We start from the raw sequence: 21727 nt of genomic DNA, 5'->3' as shown, positions 1-21727 counted from the left end.
TTTCGGATTGGCTGTTTCATTTCCGCCATCAAGCTTTGAGGTGAAAATGATACCTAAGGTTTGCTGCATCCATTGTAGATTCGACAATAATTTAACCTAACCTATAGTTAAAACACGAGACTTGCACGCGACTCGGCGAACTTCTGTGGTATCACATTGATCCATCTGACGTCTACTAATTAGTTATAAATGTAATTTAATAAGAAATTAAATACATTTTTTAAACTGTGTCAAAAATGAACAAAACTGTCCTGAAGGAGAAGTAAGTATCATATCGTTTCAGTGGGTTATACATATACGCGCTATGTTGCTTTTAATACTTCATCCTTTTTAACAATTGTATATTTCGTTCTTATAATTATTTTCGTTATAGATTTGAAATAGAATGCAGGCATGGAGCATTCTATACTGGTGGCAATATACAGGTAATTTCTAAAAAAAAAAATTATATCTGTTTTGTTACATTTATTATTGTGTATTTTTTTTGTATTTCAGTGGGATGCAAATGCAGAACACTTATTTTGCCAGAAAGGAAGCACCGTGTCTATACTGTCTATAGATAATGGTTCTGTTATAGGATCATTAGATTTAACAGAAACTGAGCGGCAGGATGATTTAATAAATTGTTTCACACTTTGTAATGAAGACACAGGCATTATAACACATCATAAAAGTGGCTTGTTTAAATTATGGGATTGGAAAAGTAATTAATTAAATTGCTTTTAACATTTTTATCAATGTAATATTATTGCATATGTTCTGTTTTAACTGTTTATGCTTATTATAGGTAATAAATTAAAGCAGTTATGGAAATCTATTCATAAGGGGCCAGTAATGCAAATAACTCTTTTAAATAATGTAATGGCGTCTGGTGGAAGTGATGGAAGTGTCAGATTGTGGAATATACAAAACTGTGCTTGTACATACAATCTGAAAGGAATACAAGGAGTAACTAGGTAATTAATATATAAAAAAAAAAATTAATATTTTAAAATATTGGCTTAAGTTAAAATTGACATTTTTATTTCTGTTTAGTGTACTAAAATTTCATCCAGATAAAAAAAAATCACTTTTGTGTGGTGCTGGTGACAATACAAAGATCTTTGGATGGAATATTACTAATGGACAAGAGAAATTTGTTCTTTCTGGACATTTTAGTAAAGTCACATCACTTAATTTTCATGAAAATGGAAATTATTTAATCAGGTAATTTAAAAATTATATATATCATATAAAGAATACTATTAAATATAAATGAAATATATGCTTAGTTCAGGAAGAGACAGAGTGTTAATTTTGTGGGACATATTGACTGCAACATCAATACGCATTTTACCTGTATATGAAGGAATTGAAGGAACTTTTATAATATCCACAAAATGTTTACCTGCATCTATTGAATCATATAAAAATGATGGTATATATGTTGCTTCAGCTGGCGAAAAAGGTACATAAATAATATAATTACACATATGTCTTGATTACATTTCTAAATGTATAAATTAAATAAAATACATAATGTGAAAAATTATTTAGGTGTTGTTAAAATTTGGGAGATGAAAACAGGCAAGCAGATTTATGTGCAGGATAATTCTTTAGTACTGCCCGCTAAAGAAGAAGGAGGTTTATCAGTTACTCATTTACTTTACAATAGCATTCAAAATATTTTTGCTGTAGTGTCTGTTGATCATAACATAATTATTCATACGTTGAAATCATTTCAATGCAAAAAACAGGTTGGTAGAAAATTATATAAAATTCTATTCTATTATATATTGATATTAATATTGAATATTATGTCAGTTAGTAGGTTATAGCGACGAAATTTTAGATGTTGTGTACCTTGGAGATAATGACAGTCATATTGCACTTGCAACTAACAGTAGTGACATAAAACTTTATGAAATTGTGTCTATGACTTCTCAACTTTTATGTGGCCACACTGATAGTGTTTTGGCACTTGCTACATCTCCAGCAAATGTAAATCTACTTGTGTCTTCTTCTAAGGTATTTATATTTTTTTTATTATGCATATAATAATATATATTTTGTATTCTTCTTATAATTTTTAATTAAAATTGATTTCTTATAAATTATATTACTATCAAATTATTGCATTATAATTATTATTTTTTAGGATAATAGTATCCGCGTATGGTTGTTAAATAAAGAAACAACCAAAATGACTTGTATTGGACATGCCGTTAAACATACAGCATCGATAAGTTCTGTTGCAATATCTCAAATGTCACTTAAATTCTTCACCACTGTTGCACAAGATTCTTGTTTGAAACTATGGGAATTACCTAATAATCTTGAAGCATGTGGTAAGTATAATTTTTAAAAAAGTATGATTCTTTGAACGAAATTTATAATAAATATCGGAGAATATCACTTTATTCAATTTTATTTGATTTTAAATTTTACTTTAACTTTTAATTAATATACTGCGTGCGTGCGTGCGTGCGTGTGTTTGAACGTGTTAATGGAAATATAGAAATCTATGTGTATATTAATATTATGATAATTTTGAACGTTTACAGATCAAGCTTTATCGTTAAATACAAGCTGCACAATATTGGCACACCAAAAAGAGATAAACTGTGTAACCATCTCACCAAATGATAAATTGATTGCTACAGCGTCGCAAGATAAAACTGCTAAGGTATGTCTTTACATAAATCAAATCTATTTTACATTATTTATCCCCTATTATTTAATTTAAGTGACTGCAAAGCTATTATAATAAATTATACCATAATGATTTTTTTTTAGCTATGGTCTGCCGAGAATTTGCAACTGCTTGGCGTGTTTCACGGTCATCGGAGAGGTATTTGGTGTGTTCGGTTTTCGCCGATTGATCAAGTGCTTCTAACAACCTCCGCCGACTGTACTATGAAATTATGGTCTTTAACGGAACTCTCTTGTCTAAAGGTTATTAAAAGAAAAAAAAAATCACTCCTTTTAATGCCTTTAATTGTAACAATTGTAACAAATTGCTTTAATCTTGTAGACGTTTGAAGGACACGAGTCTTCTGTTTTAAGAGGGGAATTTTTATCGCGTGGTATGCAATTAATTACGTCAGGCGGAGATGGTCTTCTGAAACTATGGAATGTTAAAACATCCGAGTGCGTATCTACTTTACATGAACATGAAAGCCACGTTTGGACACTCGCAGGTGAGTTTATTTCATTCGCGTGCAAAAATATTTAATATTAATTAAAAATACTGATACGTGTTCACTCGTAAATTCAGAAATTAATTTGTTACTTGTAATTAAGTTTAACCAATATTACGCACATGATTCAAAGAAACTTTTGCCGCATAGCAAGATACAATATGACAGCTAATTAACGTTTTCTTTCAAGCTCATTCTACAATAGCCGTAAATTGCCAGTTATGACTTATGACAACCGACACTCGTCGAGTTGTCTGCAAAAAAATTTTTACGCTTGTTGGCTATCATTTATTAATATAATTCGAGAGCATACAGTTCAATTATCTTACTTCTACAATTTTTGTTCTATTAAGTGTTAAAATTGAGACTTCGCTTTTTAAGAAAAACTAACTGGATACTTTTATGAAGTAACTTTTTCAGCATTAAATTATACAGTATTTTTATATTTTTGACATTTATTCTTTTTTCTTATGTAGTTGCCAAAGATCAGACACATATTATCAGCGGGGGTAGCGATTCGTTGTTGGTTATTTGGAAAGATGTAACTGAAGAAAAAAAAGCGGAAGCCGCGTCAGAGAAAGCGCAGCTTGTGCTTGAGGAGCAAAAGCTTGCGAATTTACTTAAAGCTGAACAACTCCAAGCTGCGTTAAAATTGGCCCTAAAGCTGGAACGACCGTTACATGTACTTAGGATCGTAGAAGGTATAGTTATTCGAATTAAACAGTAATGTGTCTTTTTATGTTTAATGTAGTTTAATATATTAATGTGTCCTGTATACTTTTTTTTTCTATGATTTTTATAAGATTTTTTTTTATATATTAGCGATATTGACAAAGGGAAAGGAGACACTGACAGATATAATAAAAGAATTAAAACCAAATTACAAGGAGAAGTTACTCAAGTGTGCAATTACATGGAATATGAATAGCCGAAATTCACACGCTGCTTCTGTAAGAAAGATATAATTATTATACAAATTATATATTTCGCAATTTTGTATATAAACGTTTAATAATTGAATTAGAACTTTTTTTTTTTGAGTTTTTAATAATTTCTAATATTTTAAAAGGGAATACATTTGTATTCACGAGTATCTCTGCGTATTCTACATTTTTTAATCTAATTATTTTCAGATCGTCATAAATGGTTTAATAACAGAGATTGGAATGCAGGAGCTACATACATCGAACTTGTCTTCCAGTCTAGAAGTTATGATTCCTTATACTGATAGGCACTTTAAAAGATTAACAAAACTTTTACAAGATCTTCACTTATTTACGTATACTTTTAATTGTATGAAACCTGATCTTTCGTCAATTAGTACTAAATAAGATACATACATATATTATGTATTACTGCAATGTACAATACATAAAAAGTGCACTTTTATGTATAAGTTGTATAAACTCCTTTTTTTCGTATTTTTTATATTTTAGATCATCAACGATATGTATATAGTATACATATTTATTTATTATTATACAGTTGTAACAAAATATTCATATAATATAGAACACAGATAGTGATTTTTATATAAATTTTTTTAATTATGATTGTGTTAAATATTACAAATTATGTTTTAGAATCGATTTAGTCTTTGCGGATAACTTATGCTTTAATATAATAATACCAAGTGAATACTACGAGAGTATAATATCTATGTACGGAATCTCGCCGATAAAGCTTACAAGTTCACGAGGTATTCACGCAGATAAGAGAGAAATTTCATTACACAGAAATATGAATCATGGACCATTATATAGAACTTATAGCATCTTGCGTTCGTAATGCGAGTAAACGATTGTAAATTAATTCTGAGAATCCAAGTAACTGCGATATCTGATATTAAAATTACGTGTTGAATTGGTGTTAAGCGATATGCGTGAATTACACGATTATAGATGAACACAAAAATTTACATTGCGGTCTACGTATATAATGAATGTATGCATTGATATCACAAGTTGCTGCACAAGAGCATACATGTGTACGCGTGCATATACATGTACGTACGCGAGTTAAAGCAAGTCTGGAGGACCATAAGAGAGAGAGAGTGGGAATGAGCTTTGGTCTGGCTGTCTGGTTTTCAGTAAATTTGCTCGCCCGATTGCGCTCACAGATCGCAAAGAAGGATCAGTCGGAATCTATTAACGGTGTTGTTAAGTGACAGAAAAGTACTCAAAAATGGTTACGCGAAGAAGAATCTTCGTCCAGATATTTTTTCCCATTTATCTGTGCGAAATGCTGTTACTTGCAGATGCAACTAAATTGTAAGCTAAATAATTATATTACTAAAGGCAAGGAAAAAAAAAGAGGAAGAAAAAAAAATTAACATCGGTGATTAAAAGTAACCATGTGATTTCCAATACGTAGATCATTCAGACATTATTTTTAAACAGAATGTAAAAAAAAAAAAAAAAATAGCATACAGATACACATCTATACATATATATAAATACGCACACACATGTATACATATATATGTATGTACATACATTCTTATATCCCGCTGTACTAAATTTAATATAAGTTTAGACACATTTTTTTTAATGTCACGCTAGTTACTCTTTTTACTTATCTTTAATTTTACTTTTAGTCATTATAAATAATAAAATTTTAATGTGTACTCAAAACTCACTTTTGACAAGAAAAACGGTCACGCGTGGAATTCTTTCAGTCATGCACATTGATGATTTTTTTAAATATATGCTTTCATAAATTTTACAAAAGTAAGCACGTCGTTTATATGGTTGTCCATCTACGTTGAAAATTACGGAGAGTCAAAAAAAATAGGGAATACGTTTAAGGCCAATATGTTTAAGCTTTATCCTCGCTTTTCCGTCTGAAAATTGTATATCTTTTTTTTTTTTACATAAGCCAAGTATGTACGCATCTCGAGTCGTAAGGAAACGCAGGGCGATGAGATAAAGTTAATCATTCAATTAACTGCTTTCAACCTTGTAAAATTTTATTGTTACTTTCTGACTTATTAGTGCATAACGTTTGACCTTCGGATTCTCACAAATGTGACCGACCAAAGGCTGTCGTTAAACGAATCGGAGCAATACCGTAAATTATATCGAGAAACGAAAAGTCTCAGGTTTTTTTTTTTTTTTTTTTTACGTAATATAAAAACCGCAAGTCGTTCTTTTTCCGTTGCAACTCTTGTCAAGGCAAGGCGAGACAAGAGTGGCAGTTTAGTATAAAAACTATTTAAGACGGTTGCAAAATACGCCCGTTTTATGCGCGTGTGAAAGAGCTTTGTTTTATTTTAATTGTACACAAACATCGAATTTAATTTACACCTGCTCAAACACCGGTATTCAAATTAAACTTTTTTTTTTATCGGGCTCTATCGCGCGTACGCATGCATGCGATTTTATCATTGTTAACTCTCTCGCTTAAATATATTATTTAGCGTTTATTCCACGAATAAAAGTCTTAATTTATAATATAAATAAAATTAATAAAAATAAAAATCTAACCGGCGTATATATTAAAAAGTGCAGCGTGTAAAAGTTATATTAACTTATTTAATAAAAAAAAAAGTATTTATATAAAAATGTAAATTTAATTATAAATATAATGTGAAACATAATGTAATAATAACTATGACATAATGTTTAAGGTTTTAAAAAACAAAAAGAAGAAATAATATTGAATATAATAAATATTTTAAAAATTATTAAGTTCTTTCTTAAATTATTATAAATTAAAAAAAATTCTAGGATTAAAGTTTATGTCTGATAGGAATATTTTATCATCGTTGCAGCATAATATGTGGTCAATTAATTTTTCTAGTTATAACCAGATAATATTACAAAAAAAAAAAGATATTGGGGCAAGATCATTAAAAAGACTTTAATTTATTTGATAAGAAATTGCGTTTTGAAATGAATGAAATTGTGATTTATTGTATAATTTAATTAAAAGAACAAAAAGTAATCTTTAAAATTTAAAAGCTAATTTTTAAAACAAAATTACCAAGACTCTATTTAAAAAATACAGTATAATTTATATTAAAAAAATAAAAAAATTTATTTTAATTTTGCACTTTTTAAAATAAATTTAAAATAAAAAGAAAGATCATAGAAGATAATCACGCAAGAAGCAAATAAAAAAAAAGAGAGAAAAAAAAAAAAAAAGAAGAAGAATGTAATTAATCTAATAATCTAAAAGTATTAATGAAACAATTTAATCTATCTCGAGATTTACTTATCACATAATATCAAAGAAGCTTAATCCTTATTTCGACTGCTACATATAATTTCACAGTGATATGTAAATATCCCGGTATCTTATATTAACAAGATGTTTGGCGAGGATATGTGACGTTGTAAATTCAAGTAACATACAGAGTTGCGAGATAAGAACTTAATACAACCGGCGGCGCTCTTTTATGAACTAACAATTACAAATAAACACGCACGCCTGGGAAACCATCCAATTATCTTTCGCAAGATGTAATAGCTTATATTCCGCTTCATTTTACGCGGATCCATTTAATCGTGGAAGACAGAAGCCACTTCCGGACAAATGCTCCGCAGTATTCGACGACTGCTAAAATTTCCACTTTTGAGATATAATAATTTTATTAACGATCCATCATTTCTTCTTCTTCTTCTTTTTTCTTTTAATTATTCATTAGCACAGAAGTCATGTGCAAGTCAAACAGTAACGGAATTAGTTTCGGTGCATGATTATCTATACCTCTGGTGTCATCTCTGTAAATGCGTCACCTACATCGATACAAAGAGATAATGAATATATACCTTGCAGACAACACGTGCAACGAAAACGAGGTCTAGCATATTAATTCGAATCGCTTTTTCAAAGCTAGGCGTGCCGGCTATTTGTGACGTACGCCGTTTATAATTTGCCGTCGCATAAATTTCATGAAACTCGCTTATTGCATTACCTTCCGGCCGGCATTAAAATTATACACAAAGCCCCGATAAAAATACTTAAAGCGGAATTAATGATTATTTTTAAGTGTCACAAGTACTATTTAAACGTCTCAATAGAAACGTGATGCTCGAGCATGCTACAGAATTTTAATTAATTCGAAGGAAAACCGCGAGTACAAAGTGGTGATTGACTTACTCGCGCGTTCGCGTGAACGGTTGACAGGTTCAGAGTAATCGTGGCAGTGAATCCGTATGATTTTTGCCGAGGAATGATTTCTCCGCGAGTGAGAATTGGGCCAAAACGTTTTTGAGGTAACAGGAGTCCAAAATGAGCGAGAAAGTCGTCGGAATTCAAGGCGTCATTGATAATGTTACCCGCAATCTCGATGGTAAAAACGTATTCTCTCTTACCATCGGGATAACATGTTTCGCGAGGGTTCCCGCTGCCGGCGGAAGATGACGCTGGCGGTGCCTTGAATTTGAAAATATTGTGTACATTATGATATATTATGTACATTATGATATATTGCGCACAGTAAATTTATACCGAGCGCGATTATTGCAGATCGGGAAATTGCCCAATATTCGGCACTTCCATGACGCAAACGGAACTTCTGCAGGAACTGGCGAATGAATGTCGGTACGATAAGATGGTCAGACCACCTGGAGTGGTTAATGAAACGGATCCGATCAGTATATACACCAGAGCCTTTATCTACACAATAAAGTCTAACATGGCCAAGACTCTGGTACCAACGCAATTTTATTTTTTATATCTGATTATCTAATTTCTAATATTCTAATTTAATTACCTGACTGTCTAATCTAATCTAATAATCGAATATTAAAAACCTAATAATATGATCAGTATTCGTAATCCGTTCTTATATTTAAGATCGTGTCGAGTAATCTCATGCGGCTGTAAATCAACATCAGAGAATATCTGCAACTTTATGGCATTTATTATTTAAGTCGGTCTTACATAAATATGAGAACGGCATGTGAATACCAAAATTTATGTCTCTCATTTAATGCATAATTTATAAACGTTGTTGAGGAATGCTATTAAAGATGAAATAAACGATATATTGCAGCAGTTTGACGTGCATCTGATGCTGCAGTTTCAATATCTGGATAAACGGCTCAAGTTCGAGGATATAGCTCCTTATTTAACTCAAATATACGGCGGTCAAAACGCCCACGAGCTTATTTGGACGCCCACTGTGTATGTCGCTAATGAGCGTACTTCAGCCGTTATGGGGAATGGTGTTAAAGATTTATTTATTTCTATCAACTCTTCCGGCATGGTCATGTTAACTACAAGGTATTAGACATTTAATTTCTTTTTATCTTTTTTTTTAATTTTTTTTATATAGAGTAAATTAAAGTAGACAAACCACTTTTAGTAAAGATAGACAAACCACTTTTAAAAAAGATAAATTACTGACTATAAGTTAATAAAAATCTGCAATTTACATTATGTCTTGTGGTAAATACTTGGTTTATCCACTTTAATTTACTCTTTATAAAGTACCACGTATATATTCTATGGAAAATTAGCTACTGCAATGACGAATTATAGAAAAAATACTTAAATTTTAGATTGGAAACTACTCTTAATTGCGGTCTTCGATTAGAGAAGTTTCCATTTGACGTGCAAGAGTGTCCACTAGTATTCGAAAGCTGTAAGGCATTATTATCCTTTATATATTATTTCCATACACAATACAGCATTTTTTTTTTTTTCACTAATTGACTATTAATCGAGTTTAAATTACAAATATTAAAAAATAAATCTGTAAACCAGTTTAATTTTACTATTTAAAATGTGCAGAGTTATAAATATAAAATAGAATTTCTTTTTAAAGGGACTCACAATGTGAAGGAAATGTTGCTAGACTGGGATGAAGATCCGATTGTTATTGCAGATAATTTATATCTGACGGAATACAAACTTGTAGACACCTGGGTGAATCATTCAGGAGTATCGTATACTTCGTCGAAACATCACTACGGACATTTTGGTAAAATTTAATCGATGTAACATTTGATTAAAAAATATAATAAAAAATGCTAAAATAGGAAAATTCAGATTAAATTAAATTGGAAATCTTAATATTTATATAACTTCTGGACGATTAAATATCAATTCCAACCGCAGAAAATTAGTGACTTTTGATATTAATATTTGTTTTAATAAAGGTGTTAAAATAAAATACTATATAAATTATATGTTTAATATTTTAATTGTAATAATTTGTAGCAGGCAATTTTAGTTCAATAAACATTACGTTCAAATTGGCTCGTGAAATGGGATTTTTTATGATGGACTATTATGTGCCATCTATATTGATAGTAGTGGTTTCATGGGTGTCTTTTTGGTTGCACGTTGATGCAAGTGCGCCACGAATTGTTTTAGGTAAAATATATTTGTATGTTTTTCTCGATATTAAATTATATCGCATGTAACAATTGTACAATTGATGCTTTCAGGTACAAATACCATCTTAGCATTTATGACACTCGCATCAAAAGTAGAGAATTCATTGCCAAAGGTGTCTTACATAAAAGCGAGCGAAATTTGGTTCCTGGGCTGCACAATATTTCTATTTTCGGCAATGGTCGAGTTTGCTTTCGTCAATACTATTTACAGAAGAAAGTGAGTGAAATTTTCTTTAAAATTTTAATGTCTATAACTGTTGTTCGAAAGCATAGTGTCCGTTTTACATTGGCAGCATTTCGGACATTCTTTTGTTCTGCTACTATTGCATGTAAATTATTTATTAAATATAACGCACTATTTTTTCGCAGAAAAAACGTGCCGCTAAAAAAAGTTAACAGCAAATATATTCTTAAATCAACTCTGACTCCGCGATTAGCGAGAAAACAATTTCAGAAAAATACAACTAGTTTGGAACGATCGCGATCATGGTCATCGTTAGACAACGCTAATACGAATAACGAACATGATTTCACAAGTCAGAATTACCTCACTGTACATGTGAGTTCTCAGTGAAATAGTATGTTTTTTATTGTTATCTTTTTTTATATTAAACTAATTATATATTTTATTGTTTCAGAGCTTTCCAAGTACAATTAATATCCCATCTGTAAGAATAGAGGAGGATAAAGATCCTGATTATTCTGTTGGTAGCATTACTACCATCGATAGCACCCCGCCAGCTAAGTCATTTTCACGCAGGCCAACTTTAGCCAAGTTACATAATTTTACTACAATGACACCTCAGGAAATTGCTCAGTGGATTGATAGACGCAGTAGAATAGTATTTCCCGTATCATTTATTATATTTAATATTCTCTATTGGTCTTTTATATGGATTTAAAATTGTACAATGTAATAAATTGTAGTTGAGCACTTTCGTATCTTTAGATGAAATTATTTGTTGGAAATAGATTTTTGATAAATTATGTTGGCAAAACACTCATAAAATTATAATAAACTAAATAAATGAAGAAAACTTTAATCAGTAATCTTCATACACGTTTTCATTAAACATGTTCTTTCAATCATACTCTGTTAAACCAATTCACAAATTCTCTTATTATTGAATTATTAGTAAACTGTCTGCATAGCACTGTCTGTGACATAGTGCCTTTACCATGGCTTAAGTTAACCCGCACATTAAATCCTTTAATACACTGTAATGATCGTACAATTTGAGTAAACGTTTGATATTCTTGAATGCTCCAGGCAATTTTCTCTGTACCAAACTTACTAGACAGCCAAAAAGTGACTGACTGATCAGTCAATTTGATCATATGTAATGGGTAAGCAGGATCAGCAGGATTTGGAATCTCATATTTCTCCCAGTTTATTCCAGGAAGTTTATCTAGCATTTTAGCTACTTCATGAATTTCACTATCGACAGGCACTCCAGCTCTTAAAATTTGCAATAATGGAAGCAATTGGTATGGTCCATAATTAATAGCACCTGACCAAGCAGCTTGTGTTGGATGTTCAGCGAACACAGGTGTTATTGAGTTCAAATGTTTAAAATTACCAATGCACTCAAGATATTTAGCAAGTAGCTTTGGAAGATAAAACGCCATTAAATTCAAATCATTCAACTCCTCCAAACTATATAGCCTTTTAACTAATAGCTCTTCATTTGGTATATCTGTTTGCACTTTTTGCGCCCAACATACTTTAGCTTCGGCAAGAATAAGCATACCTTTCTTAAATATCGCTTTATTCTCAGTAGTGTTTACATTCCTAAACCCCCTGGTTGATACTGCTTCAGCATCATCCCATACATAATCGACAAACTCCGGCAGCTTTGCAAATGAAAGTCGAACAACAGTTGGGTATAGGTCTTTTGCAAATGGAAATGCCGAGAGTTCCGAAACGGCTGTAGGGTTGGTTGACATTAATCTTGAGAATATTCTAGCTAGAAGGTCATTTTCAGAGAGATCCATTTCTACAATCAGAAATTACTTTATTTACGTTAGGCATGATTACTTATGTATGTATAGTTATTATAAGTCGTAAAAAATCTACTTACCTTTCTCGATCTTTTTTTATTTTTTTATTAAAGTAAAATGTACAATGGGTCCAGGTGTTTCCTATCTCATCTTGAGAATATAAATACGTTTTTCGACCTACTACCGGCGACGATAACGGTGTGGATAGTTTTCTGTTACCTGATTAGTCTTTCATAGAGCAAGCAGGCGGTAGAAAATTTCGTTCGTTTCGAGAAAATCCGCTACGAGCCCGCTACCGTCGTTTTCGACGCGCCAACATATATGGTCAGACGTTTAAAGATTTCAGTGATATGACTCAACGATAAGTAAGAAATTTTAAAATAAAATTAAAAAAATAAATTTATTAAATCATAGTACCTGCTTTCTCTAAAACCAACAGATAAAAATAAAAGTAAAATACGGCAGAAGTATTGAAATACTATGATAAGACTTACCTCTGATAACGCGATTGTTTCTCAAAGTTTTTGAAATTCCTTATAAATTCTTGGCAGCTCCATTCGCAGATCACTCCGGCTCGACTGATTCCAAAGGAAATTGAACTCAGAAACGGCGTACAATATTTAATGATTTATTATTTGTCGAGAAGTAAAATACACAGGCATTTGTTATAATGGTACTGCCGAGGAATAAAACTTGCTTTTTTCTTTTTTTTTTTTTTCTTTATACTTTTTTTTTATACGATATGGTATCGTAAATAACATCTAGCGACGTTATAATCGGTACTAAAAAGAGAGAAGCTGGTCTCGTGTCCCGTCTTTTTCCATGCTAATATCAATAACTTTACAATTTACAAATGCGTTTTTCCATGCGCCGCGTTCCTCATTCTCGTTCTCGCTGAGTTTACATCCGTCGCGCCGTTCAACTACAAATACGGATTGCACGAGTGCTTCGAAGATCACCCTCCAGAACACCCTGCACGTTTGCACGGTGGTCCCAAGTACATTTGTCCCTCGCACTCGTATTTCGCGGTAAGTACACGAGAAGGTGGCTCGCACTTCCACGCACGTTTCCGAAACAGGAATCGATCGATGGAACGAGTTTCGATGGCTCGAGAAATTTAATTTCGGACCGATCACGGTTGCCCGAAGTGAAAATATTGAGAATGAAAAAGATAAAGATCTACTAATTCTTTAATTCACTTTTCTTACGATATTTCAGAGTTATCAGTGTTCAGTAACAGAGAAGGGAAAGTATAATCCTTTAATTCGATAAGACTGGTATTGAAACGTGATTCCCCGGCGCCAATCGAATATGAAAGCTGGATTCGATTTCGTACCATAGCATCGATTCCCAAAAGATTTGTATTTTTTTTTTATTTTTTATTTTTTTTTTTTACGCCTCTAGTCGCAAATTGAGGCCGCGTATCACATTGCCGGCAGTTCCGCTGGAGCTCTTTCGATCTCCATTAACATTAACTCTCGATGCGATGTCTTAGCTATGTCAAGGTACGTAATTGTTATTTAGGAGATATAGAATTACTTCCGTTTTCGTAGCAGAATACCTCCGAGATCTGTCGAATACTTTTCCAAATTGTGAAAACCTTGCTCTAATTTTTTAAGTAATTTAATTTGTTTTCCGCAGATTATTAGTGACTCGTGAGTTTTTTTTTACGAAGACATACATTTCGAAGCAAGCAAGAAAAAAAAAAAAAAAGAAATATTAATCGACGAACTAAAGATAGAAGTCTCTATTTGATCCTGACTAAATATTCATTTTGAGATCGATTTTCGTATAAAACAAATTCCACAATCTTATCCGTGTCTCAAATAAATATTACACTGAAAAAAAAAAATTTTGCTAATCAAACGAAACCTTTTTCAACTAATTCAGATTTAATTAACGCAAGAAAAATTTTTAACAAACCAAAGTAAATTGTCATCTACATGGACAACAATTAATTCGATTAAATAATAATTTTGTTTGTCGAAAGGGTTCGAGTCTAACAAAATCTTTTTTTTTTCTCAGCGTATCGATACCGAAATTAAATACGAACTGTCGAACGCAAGTGAATCGAAAGCACTTGGTTCCTACGTTTCGGCAAGTTCTAAAGCAAGCATATCCGACAGTTCCGGGACGCTTCTGCGCGTTTACAAAGAACATGATCTTTAATTTTAATTTCCGGATTACATCGCGCGCTCCTCATTCCTCGCATCGTTATTTTCATTAATCTCGTTCGCGCAAGATCCCTCTTTCGCTCCGTCATTATTTCTCTCTATTTCTCTCTCGCACACGCAGACAGTCATACACACATACACGCGGAACATGCGCATCTTCCTTATCTCGTCTCCTTCATTCCGTTAATTTTTTTTAATAATCGTCGTATCTCTACTAATCTATCTAATTACTTGTTTCTATACATTATTTTTGTGTACGTTTGTGTGAGTAGGTGTTTAAAATGTACCACATAGACCTGCAGATTTCAATATGACTTAATCGTCGGGGCAAAAAGGAGCCGGGGGGAGGGGGAGAGCCGAAGGGGACGAAGGTAATAACAGGAAGGTGGGGGAATAAAAAGGACAATTACTCGTAAAATAAGTACATAATCTCGCAATAGGCGATGATAAACAGTAACGGCGGATTTAACAAGTACAATATTGCTCGATCCCGTATTATATTTATATATTTATACGTATGTATATTTATATCTATTTTTTTACTCGTTTATTTATATATATATATATATATATTTATAATATATATAATATGTAATAATGATACTCTCCGCTCTTTCTTTTTCGCTCGTTTGAAGTAACCTTTTGCAACCTTAACTCTTTTCCATCTGGAGCTATTTAAGAAAGGGTTCACCGCGACCGCTCCCTACACGGCTATGTATACATGTGCATGCATGTATATTATATATAATTATATATATGTAATATATATAATATATATGCATGCTGTACGCGTGAGTGTATGTGAAAATAAATGACATGTGCACACTGGCTACTGTGATTTTATCACGTTTTTCTTTTTTCCTTTTCTTTAATTTTTTTATTATTTTTTTTTTAAACAATAAATCTTTATATTGATGCGTAAATTTATCCCAATGACTTCTATCATCGTCGTTTATCGTTGGAGAATAACGTGACAAAAATGAAGTAACTCAGGCGCACACATGTCATACGTGTCCACATTTATTTGTAATTATTTAAAATCTCTCTCGACCTAAGTGATCACTATAGGCCTAATGATCTCGAGTAGTACTATCTCGCTCTCTCTATCTTTCTCTCTCTCTCATTCTCACACGCACTTTCATTTTTCGCTTGTCACATTTCTATCGCTCTCATTCTCGAAATTTTCGTACAAACCCTTTCACTCTACCTGTAACACGTTCGTCCGGCGAAGTATTCAAAGGGCATTTTTCTTCCCTCTCCGAGAGAAAGTAAAAACACAAGCAAAATCGAAAAGGCTACGCAGTTATTTGTGCTCAATCCTTATTGCTCGCGCCGCTTGAGACCGATATCCGTTGGCTATCTCGCGGCGAACTGTATTACCGCCCTCGCAAAAAAAAAAAAGAAAAAAATTATATATCCGGAAGAAGTATCGCGAGAGAGCACCGTTCATCGCCACCGTTTACTACACGTCACCGCTGCATCTCGAGTTGTGGATTGGTCCGTTCTCTTAGCATATCAAGGGTGCAACGTGCCAAAAAGGACGAGGGTCGCGACGAGACGCGAGGACTTGGACGAGCCTCGGGAGTCAACGGCTCTCGGTGAATAAATGGACTATCAAATTTACAAAATTATCGATGACATGTATCAGTAACCGGGCCGGTGTTACCCCTTTGAAAAATCGTCACGGCGTCGATAATTCACTGCTGCGAGGGCCTCTCGACGCTATAGAAGGTTTCACGGAGTTTCGCACTAAAGGACCGCGCTTAAATCGCCCAGAGTCACCGGCGGATATCGATTCTCGAGTCGCGTCGGGCTCTTCTACGACCTCCTCTCCTCGTTGTACGACTAACAAGGTAAGGTACGTCGCTTTCGTGTAAATACAGTAATGTACAATCTTTCTTTGGAGTTAAACCTTACTGTGATCTCGGCGCGATTGGCGCAAAGGGGGAGATTCAGGGAACGGAGCGGGTGATCGGGACTGGCGGGGAAAGGATAGGATGAGGGACGATACCTACGATCTACGAGCTCTGTCGAGTGGCGAAGTCAAGCGTTGTTTCATTTATCTATCTTTTTCATTTTTATCCCTTTTGCTTCTCAAACGACGAAAGGATACCTCGGTCTATCTCCAGCCTCAGCCCGATGATCGCGGTCCTCTTCGTTATCTCGGTCGTCTCGATCTCACGTAAGTTCTTCTTCCTTCCGTTCTACTCTTCTTCCGTTTTTTTTTATTTTTTTTTAAATTCTTTTCCTCTTCATTCCACCTCATCCTGCGCCCTCGCGTTTGCGACTCCACCCTCTTCCTCCCTTAACGATAAACCCTGCCGCGATCCGCTCCACGGACGCCCGGCGGAATTCGCAAGGCTCCTCGACACCGACATCGGAAATACCCGCGATCGGGGAGAGGATGGTAAAAATGGTCGGGGAAGGTGGAGGATAAAACAACAGGATCCCCCGTGCATTTGCGGGGGAGACTCGAGGGAGAGGGAGGGTGCTGTTCCTTTCGCTTGTAGACACTGGCACGCTTCGAGTGTGTGTTGGGTTTCCCAAGCGCTTGTAATCGCGGAGAGCGGCAATACATGGTGAGAACAAATAAATAAAGCTCGTACTCGAAACCTCTTTTTTTTTCTTTTTTTTTCTTTTTTTTTTTCCTAACGAGAGATAAGTGTAATAATTTTTTTTTTTCTTTGTACTATTATCTTGTTCCTCCCTCCTTTGATCTCCGTTTTTGTTTCTTGCGCCAGCGATGCAATCGCCCGCCCGACTCGTCTTGAAGAGTCGATCGTAACCGAGAGAATTGAATTAATTGTTGGAGAACTTCTCGTGCATTTAACTTCCCCGGTATGTGTACGTGTACGTGTGTGTGACTAACGAGAGGTATATATGTATTATATATATATATGCATTTGTATATATATATATATAATATACGTAATTCTTTTTTTCTTTTTTTAATTTAAGTTTAAACATCGTTTAACGCGCTAACTCTACCGGCAAAGAGAACAAAACTGCTCGTTCCCGAACCGGAGATTGGATTCCAGCTCCGTTTTCTTTTTTTTTTTTTTTTTTTCTTTTAACTACGCGATAACTTCGACGCTTTTGCCGCACTACAAAAAGATTCCATCGGCTTCTTCGTTGTGATCGGTACGATGAGACTGTCCCCGTTAATCTAAAGTTAGAGATCGATTTTTCAATCCAGCTTTGGCGATTTTCGGCATCGGTCAACGTCGATGCACACTTGCCCCGAGTTTTCAAAGCCCCTTATCGGATTATTGCCATTGTAGAGACAAAAAGCTCAGAGTGTGCCGGAGATCAAGTCGAATGTTACGACCGCGGAAACAGGCGCGAGACGTCGAATCTGGGTGAGACTCTGTACAGCCAGGTCTGAAACCGCGAAGGACCAAGGACTCGATCTCCGTACTTGTGACGCGCGAGTCTACTCGTAACCCTAAACTTGCGTAAGTTAAGAAAGTAAAAAATTCGGTTAGACGAAGGAAATGCGATAGGTACTCCGACGTAGCAAGCAAATCCGCTCAACGGAGTCCTCCTTTCGCGTCGGTTTTCCATTATTCGCGTTCGCTGTTCGCGGAGCGAATTTGACAAAGCAACTTAGTAGAAGAAATCTTTCAAACGAGATCTGCGCCGAAGGTCCAAGACACGTTCGAAGGTAGTCCTCGGGGGTCCCTTTCGCGCGCTCTGATAATTTTCTGCACGATATGCGGCGCGCGGCGGGATCCTTCATTCACGCCGAACCAAGAGCGGAACAATCCGCGAGATTTTGAGAACTGTGTGCTACCATGACTCACTCGGCCAAGCTTAGGGTTAAGTATCTTTATTAAGTGTTACATTCCGGTGACACCGAAACTCGGAGAAGATCGATTCGTCGACTCGGTGTCGGCGAACGCAAACGAAGGAACAACGTTTCTTAGCAGACGTGACCGCGACTGATAGCGCGAGAGCAGACGATCGCGTGGAATTGTCGAGTGTTACTGTGCTGATTATTGTTGGTGTCGATGTTGTTGTGTTGTTGTGTTGTTGGTGGTGGTAGTGGTGGAGGGTGACGGTAGTAACGTTCATGGCGGCCGACGGGGTGCGGATGGTCGACAGAGAGGGTGGCCGCTTTACTTGAGTAGCTGATGGGCTCGCTCGTTGGCCACCTGTATCCTCGTCTCGTTCGATTCGCCCTGCGTGTCAGAGAACAAGAAAAACAAGAACGTCGTATGCCCGGTACACCCGCGGACAGTGAGGACCGATCGGTGAATGCAGCTCGAGGTCCCCTAGGACTCGAAATCGCCTCCGTATTTCTTAACGCTGCCGTGATCTTAACTCGCCTCGAGACCACGCGGGAGCTGGAAGATTCTTGAAAAAATTCCCCGACACGTTTTCGTTAACGCGGAGTTAATAAAATTATAAATAATTTCGCGGCGCCGATAAGAATTATTGCCTGCCGGTCTTTGAAGAAGCTCATCGATCCTTCAGCAGACGCGTGAACCCCCTGTATTAATTATACCGTCTAAAAAAAATTGTCTAATCGTTATCTTTTTTTTTCTTAATTACTTAGGTTTAAAAAAAAACCAATAAGACCTTCAAATTTAATGTTCTCTTAATAAAAATCAATTTTATCAAAACGCGCTTAAATTCCAGATGCAGCGAAACATTCCACGGCGGTTACCGAGGGGTTAAGAACAATTCCAGGTGTGAAACAACAGTGAGGAAATTTTTCAAGAATCCCGCAGCTCGTTTTCTCTGTGTAAAGTATACGGTTAACAGTCGACGCGGCTGCAACTCGACGAGAGAGTCGCGCGAGCGATCCGGACGGAGGACGAAATTCTCACGGCGTGTCGAGCACGTTAACTCGATCGACCTCGGGGGTGAGTCGGAGTTGAAAGGAATTAACAAGAGGCAATCCGTTGCCGTGCCGTTATCGACGGCGGCGCCCGTTCGCAGCGCAATCACTACAAGAGTGACAGGACGTGCGATGGGTCTCGTAACAACCACGCGTCGTAAATAACAGGGAGCGATGACACATCCCAGTGCGATGCTTGCCACTCGGTAGCCGCGACACGTTGGCTTGAGATAAATCTCGCGAGACTCGATCTACGAATCGCCCAGAATCGAATAAAAAAAAAAAGAAATAACGGGAGAACGAAATTTAGAAACATCCAATCGTAATTAATTAATTATTCGTATAATTGCGCGAGGCGCAGCGGAGGAGAGACTTGGGATACACTTTGTGGTCCCAAGTTTTAGTAATTAATTCTGTTCGTTAAACAGAGCTCGATAAAATGAAATAAAAATTTAGATTAATAAAGAAGAAAAAATTCTTTCATTAAAAAAATAAAAATACAAGATGCTCAGTTGCTTTTGATTAATAATACAGGAATCTCTCGCGAGTTGACAGATTTAAAGATATCCGGCTGCGCAAACTGCAGATCGATCACTTCCGGAGGAGCCGTTCCGCGGCTATCGAGCGGCTGGTCACTGAACAACGTCGTATGTTGACAGAAAAGCTTGGTAGTGGTGATAGAACGAGTAGAAGTGGTAGTTATTTAGTGGTGATAGTTTCCCGTTTGTTGCACAGGTTGCTTGCTAGCGGATCGGGTTGGTGCCCGAACGACGACGAGAAAAACAGCAAAAGAGGGACGGACGGGGGAGGACTCGCTCGCGGAGCTGGGAGTATTCGAACAATTCGATGTTCCAACAACTGGACCGACCACGCTGCGATTGTAATATCTCAATGTCTCTCCCTCCTTCCCTTCTCCCCCATGCCATTCCGATCAAAATTAAATACCGCAGTCGCTGGAATTTCTCGGCAAAATCGCGCGGTAATATTCGCGTACACGATGCCGCTAACAAGTTAAATTCTATTTAATACTAATTTATTTAATTCTATTTTAATAAAATTTTATCTGATAAGTCAATATTTGACCTTTCTTTTCTCCCCCTTTTTTTCTTTATCTTTTTTTTTTATTTCTTTTCAGCATAACCCGAATAATCCCAGCTTCGAGATCCGTGCGTGAGGCCTGCCTACGTATAGTACACGCAAGAGCGCGGGCGTATAATCTCCATTTCTCTTTGCGCGAGACGGCGGTCTCTGTGATATAGGGCTCGGAGGAGGTGGATAACGTGGAGACAGAGAGAAGACGCATTTTACTTGAGCAGGGCGTGCGCACGTTGGTTCGCCACGGCTATCCTCGTTTCATTCGACTCGCCCTGCGGATTATCAGTTCGGGTTTCGGTCACAGAGATGTGTGCGGGGTGCGGGTACGTGTGTGCGCGCTTGTGTCCAGGGTGGCCGGGGTGGATTAAGTTCACTGACGTGCGGTGCACAATCTCTCGTCGGCTTCGAGGTTTTGCAAATCCGCAAAACCTTGTTTTATTTATATCTCGTCGGTCTGCGCCCCTTACTCGGCTGGGCCGCCGAGCTTTATCGCGCTTGGGAACAATCGGCAGCTGACCATTACGCAACGACGCAATCGATAACCGATGCACGTCATGTGTGCTAATAGATTTTCAGTCCCGTCGATCAACTTTGAAAGTGAGAAAGAAACCGATTCAACCACAACAACAATCGTGAAAATCATTAATACTCGATACGTCTCATTTCTTTTTTTTTTTTTTTTCTCCGCGCTCGTTCATTTTGCCTCGAAAAACTCTGCCGTTGATTTATTCCGGATTGCGCGAGATTGTGCATCACCGTAACGTCTCATTAAAGACCGTGATAAATGATTTTTTTTTTCTTTAAATTTAAGAATTTTCAAAATTAATCAATTAATATGTGAAAGTTGTGCTTCATCATGGCGCAGAAAATATAAAATTATTTTTTCTTTCTTTTCGAATATTTAAAAACGTTTGGTCTTTAAAGAGTCGAGGGTTTTCGAACGATCAATATTTGCCGTCAACATTAGTAATGTATTTAAAAAAAAAAAAACTAAAAAAAAAACTATATAAGTTAAAAATAAAATATAAGAGAAATGAAATAAAAATTAAATGGACGAAAATATAAAAATTCAAGTAAATTAAGTTT

The 21727-nt window shown here is 35.5% G+C and overlaps 4 protein-coding genes across 9 annotated transcripts in view; 2 read left to right on the top strand and 2 right to left on the bottom strand.

Annotated features, from left to right (window-relative positions):
• The first annotated feature begins 26 nt into the window (after positions 1–26).
• LOC139111931 (transducin beta-like protein 3) lies at positions 27–6301 on the top strand. The gene is made up of 15 exons (XM_070672581.1): positions 27–262; positions 374–425; positions 496–703; positions 788–956; positions 1036–1206; positions 1272–1447; positions 1537–1736; positions 1804–2007; positions 2138–2327; positions 2544–2665; positions 2776–2934; positions 3014–3179; positions 3656–3880; positions 4002–4129; positions 4313–6301. The coding sequence occupies exons 1-15, from the start codon at positions 237–239 to the stop codon at positions 4508–4510; spliced, it is 2394 nt and encodes a 797-aa protein (XP_070528682.1). The 5' UTR covers positions 27–236; the 3' UTR covers positions 4511–6301.
• Positions 5310–11462, top strand: LOC139111938 (pH-sensitive chloride channel 2). Of its 2 annotated transcripts, none has more exons than XM_070672594.1 (9): positions 5310–5449; positions 8652–8835; positions 9181–9410; positions 9689–9771; positions 9955–10110; positions 10353–10505; positions 10580–10745; positions 10898–11087; positions 11167–11462. In XM_070672594.1, the coding sequence occupies exons 1-9, from the start codon at positions 5364–5366 to the stop codon at positions 11428–11430; spliced, it is 1512 nt and encodes a 503-aa protein (XP_070528695.1). In that variant the 5' UTR covers positions 5310–5363; the 3' UTR covers positions 11431–11462. The 2 variants fall into 2 exon arrangements, with proteins under 2 accessions (XP_070528695.1, XP_070528694.1); XM_070672593.1 differs by having other exon boundaries at positions 10350–10505.
• Positions 11463–11553: 91 nt separating this feature from the next.
• LOC139111944 (uncharacterized) lies at positions 11554–17596 on the bottom strand. Its single transcript, XM_070672609.1, has 2 exons — positions 12610–17596; positions 11554–12525 (listed from the first exon to the last, which is right to left on the bottom strand). The coding sequence occupies exon 2, from the start codon at positions 12521–12523 to the stop codon at positions 11615–11617; it is 909 nt and encodes a 302-aa protein (XP_070528710.1). The 5' UTR covers positions 12524–12525; positions 12610–17596; the 3' UTR covers positions 11554–11614.
• Positions 17597–17746: 150 nt separating this feature from the next.
• Positions 17747–21727, bottom strand: part of Snap25 (Synaptosomal-associated protein 25kDa) — a 36273-nt gene continuing 32292 nt past the window's right edge. For 3 of the 5 annotated variants that reach the window (XM_070672612.1, XM_070672611.1, XM_070672610.1), the window contains exon 7: positions 17747–18884. In XM_070672612.1, the coding sequence (XP_070528713.1) occupies positions 18822–18884 (63 nt within the window). In that variant the 3' untranslated portion in view covers positions 17747–18821. Of the gene's footprint in view, positions 20914–21727 lie in introns of all 5 variants that reach the window. The other 2 variants (XM_070672614.1, XM_070672613.1) reach the window with 1 other exon arrangement.

This window comes from Cardiocondyla obscurior, linkage group LG26 (genome assembly GCF_019399895.1).
Source record: "Cardiocondyla obscurior isolate alpha-2009 linkage group LG26, Cobs3.1, whole genome shotgun sequence".
Lineage (NCBI taxonomy): Eukaryota > Metazoa > Arthropoda > Insecta > Hymenoptera > Formicidae > Cardiocondyla > Cardiocondyla obscurior.
This window is presented reverse-complemented; position numbering and strand designations above follow the sequence as displayed.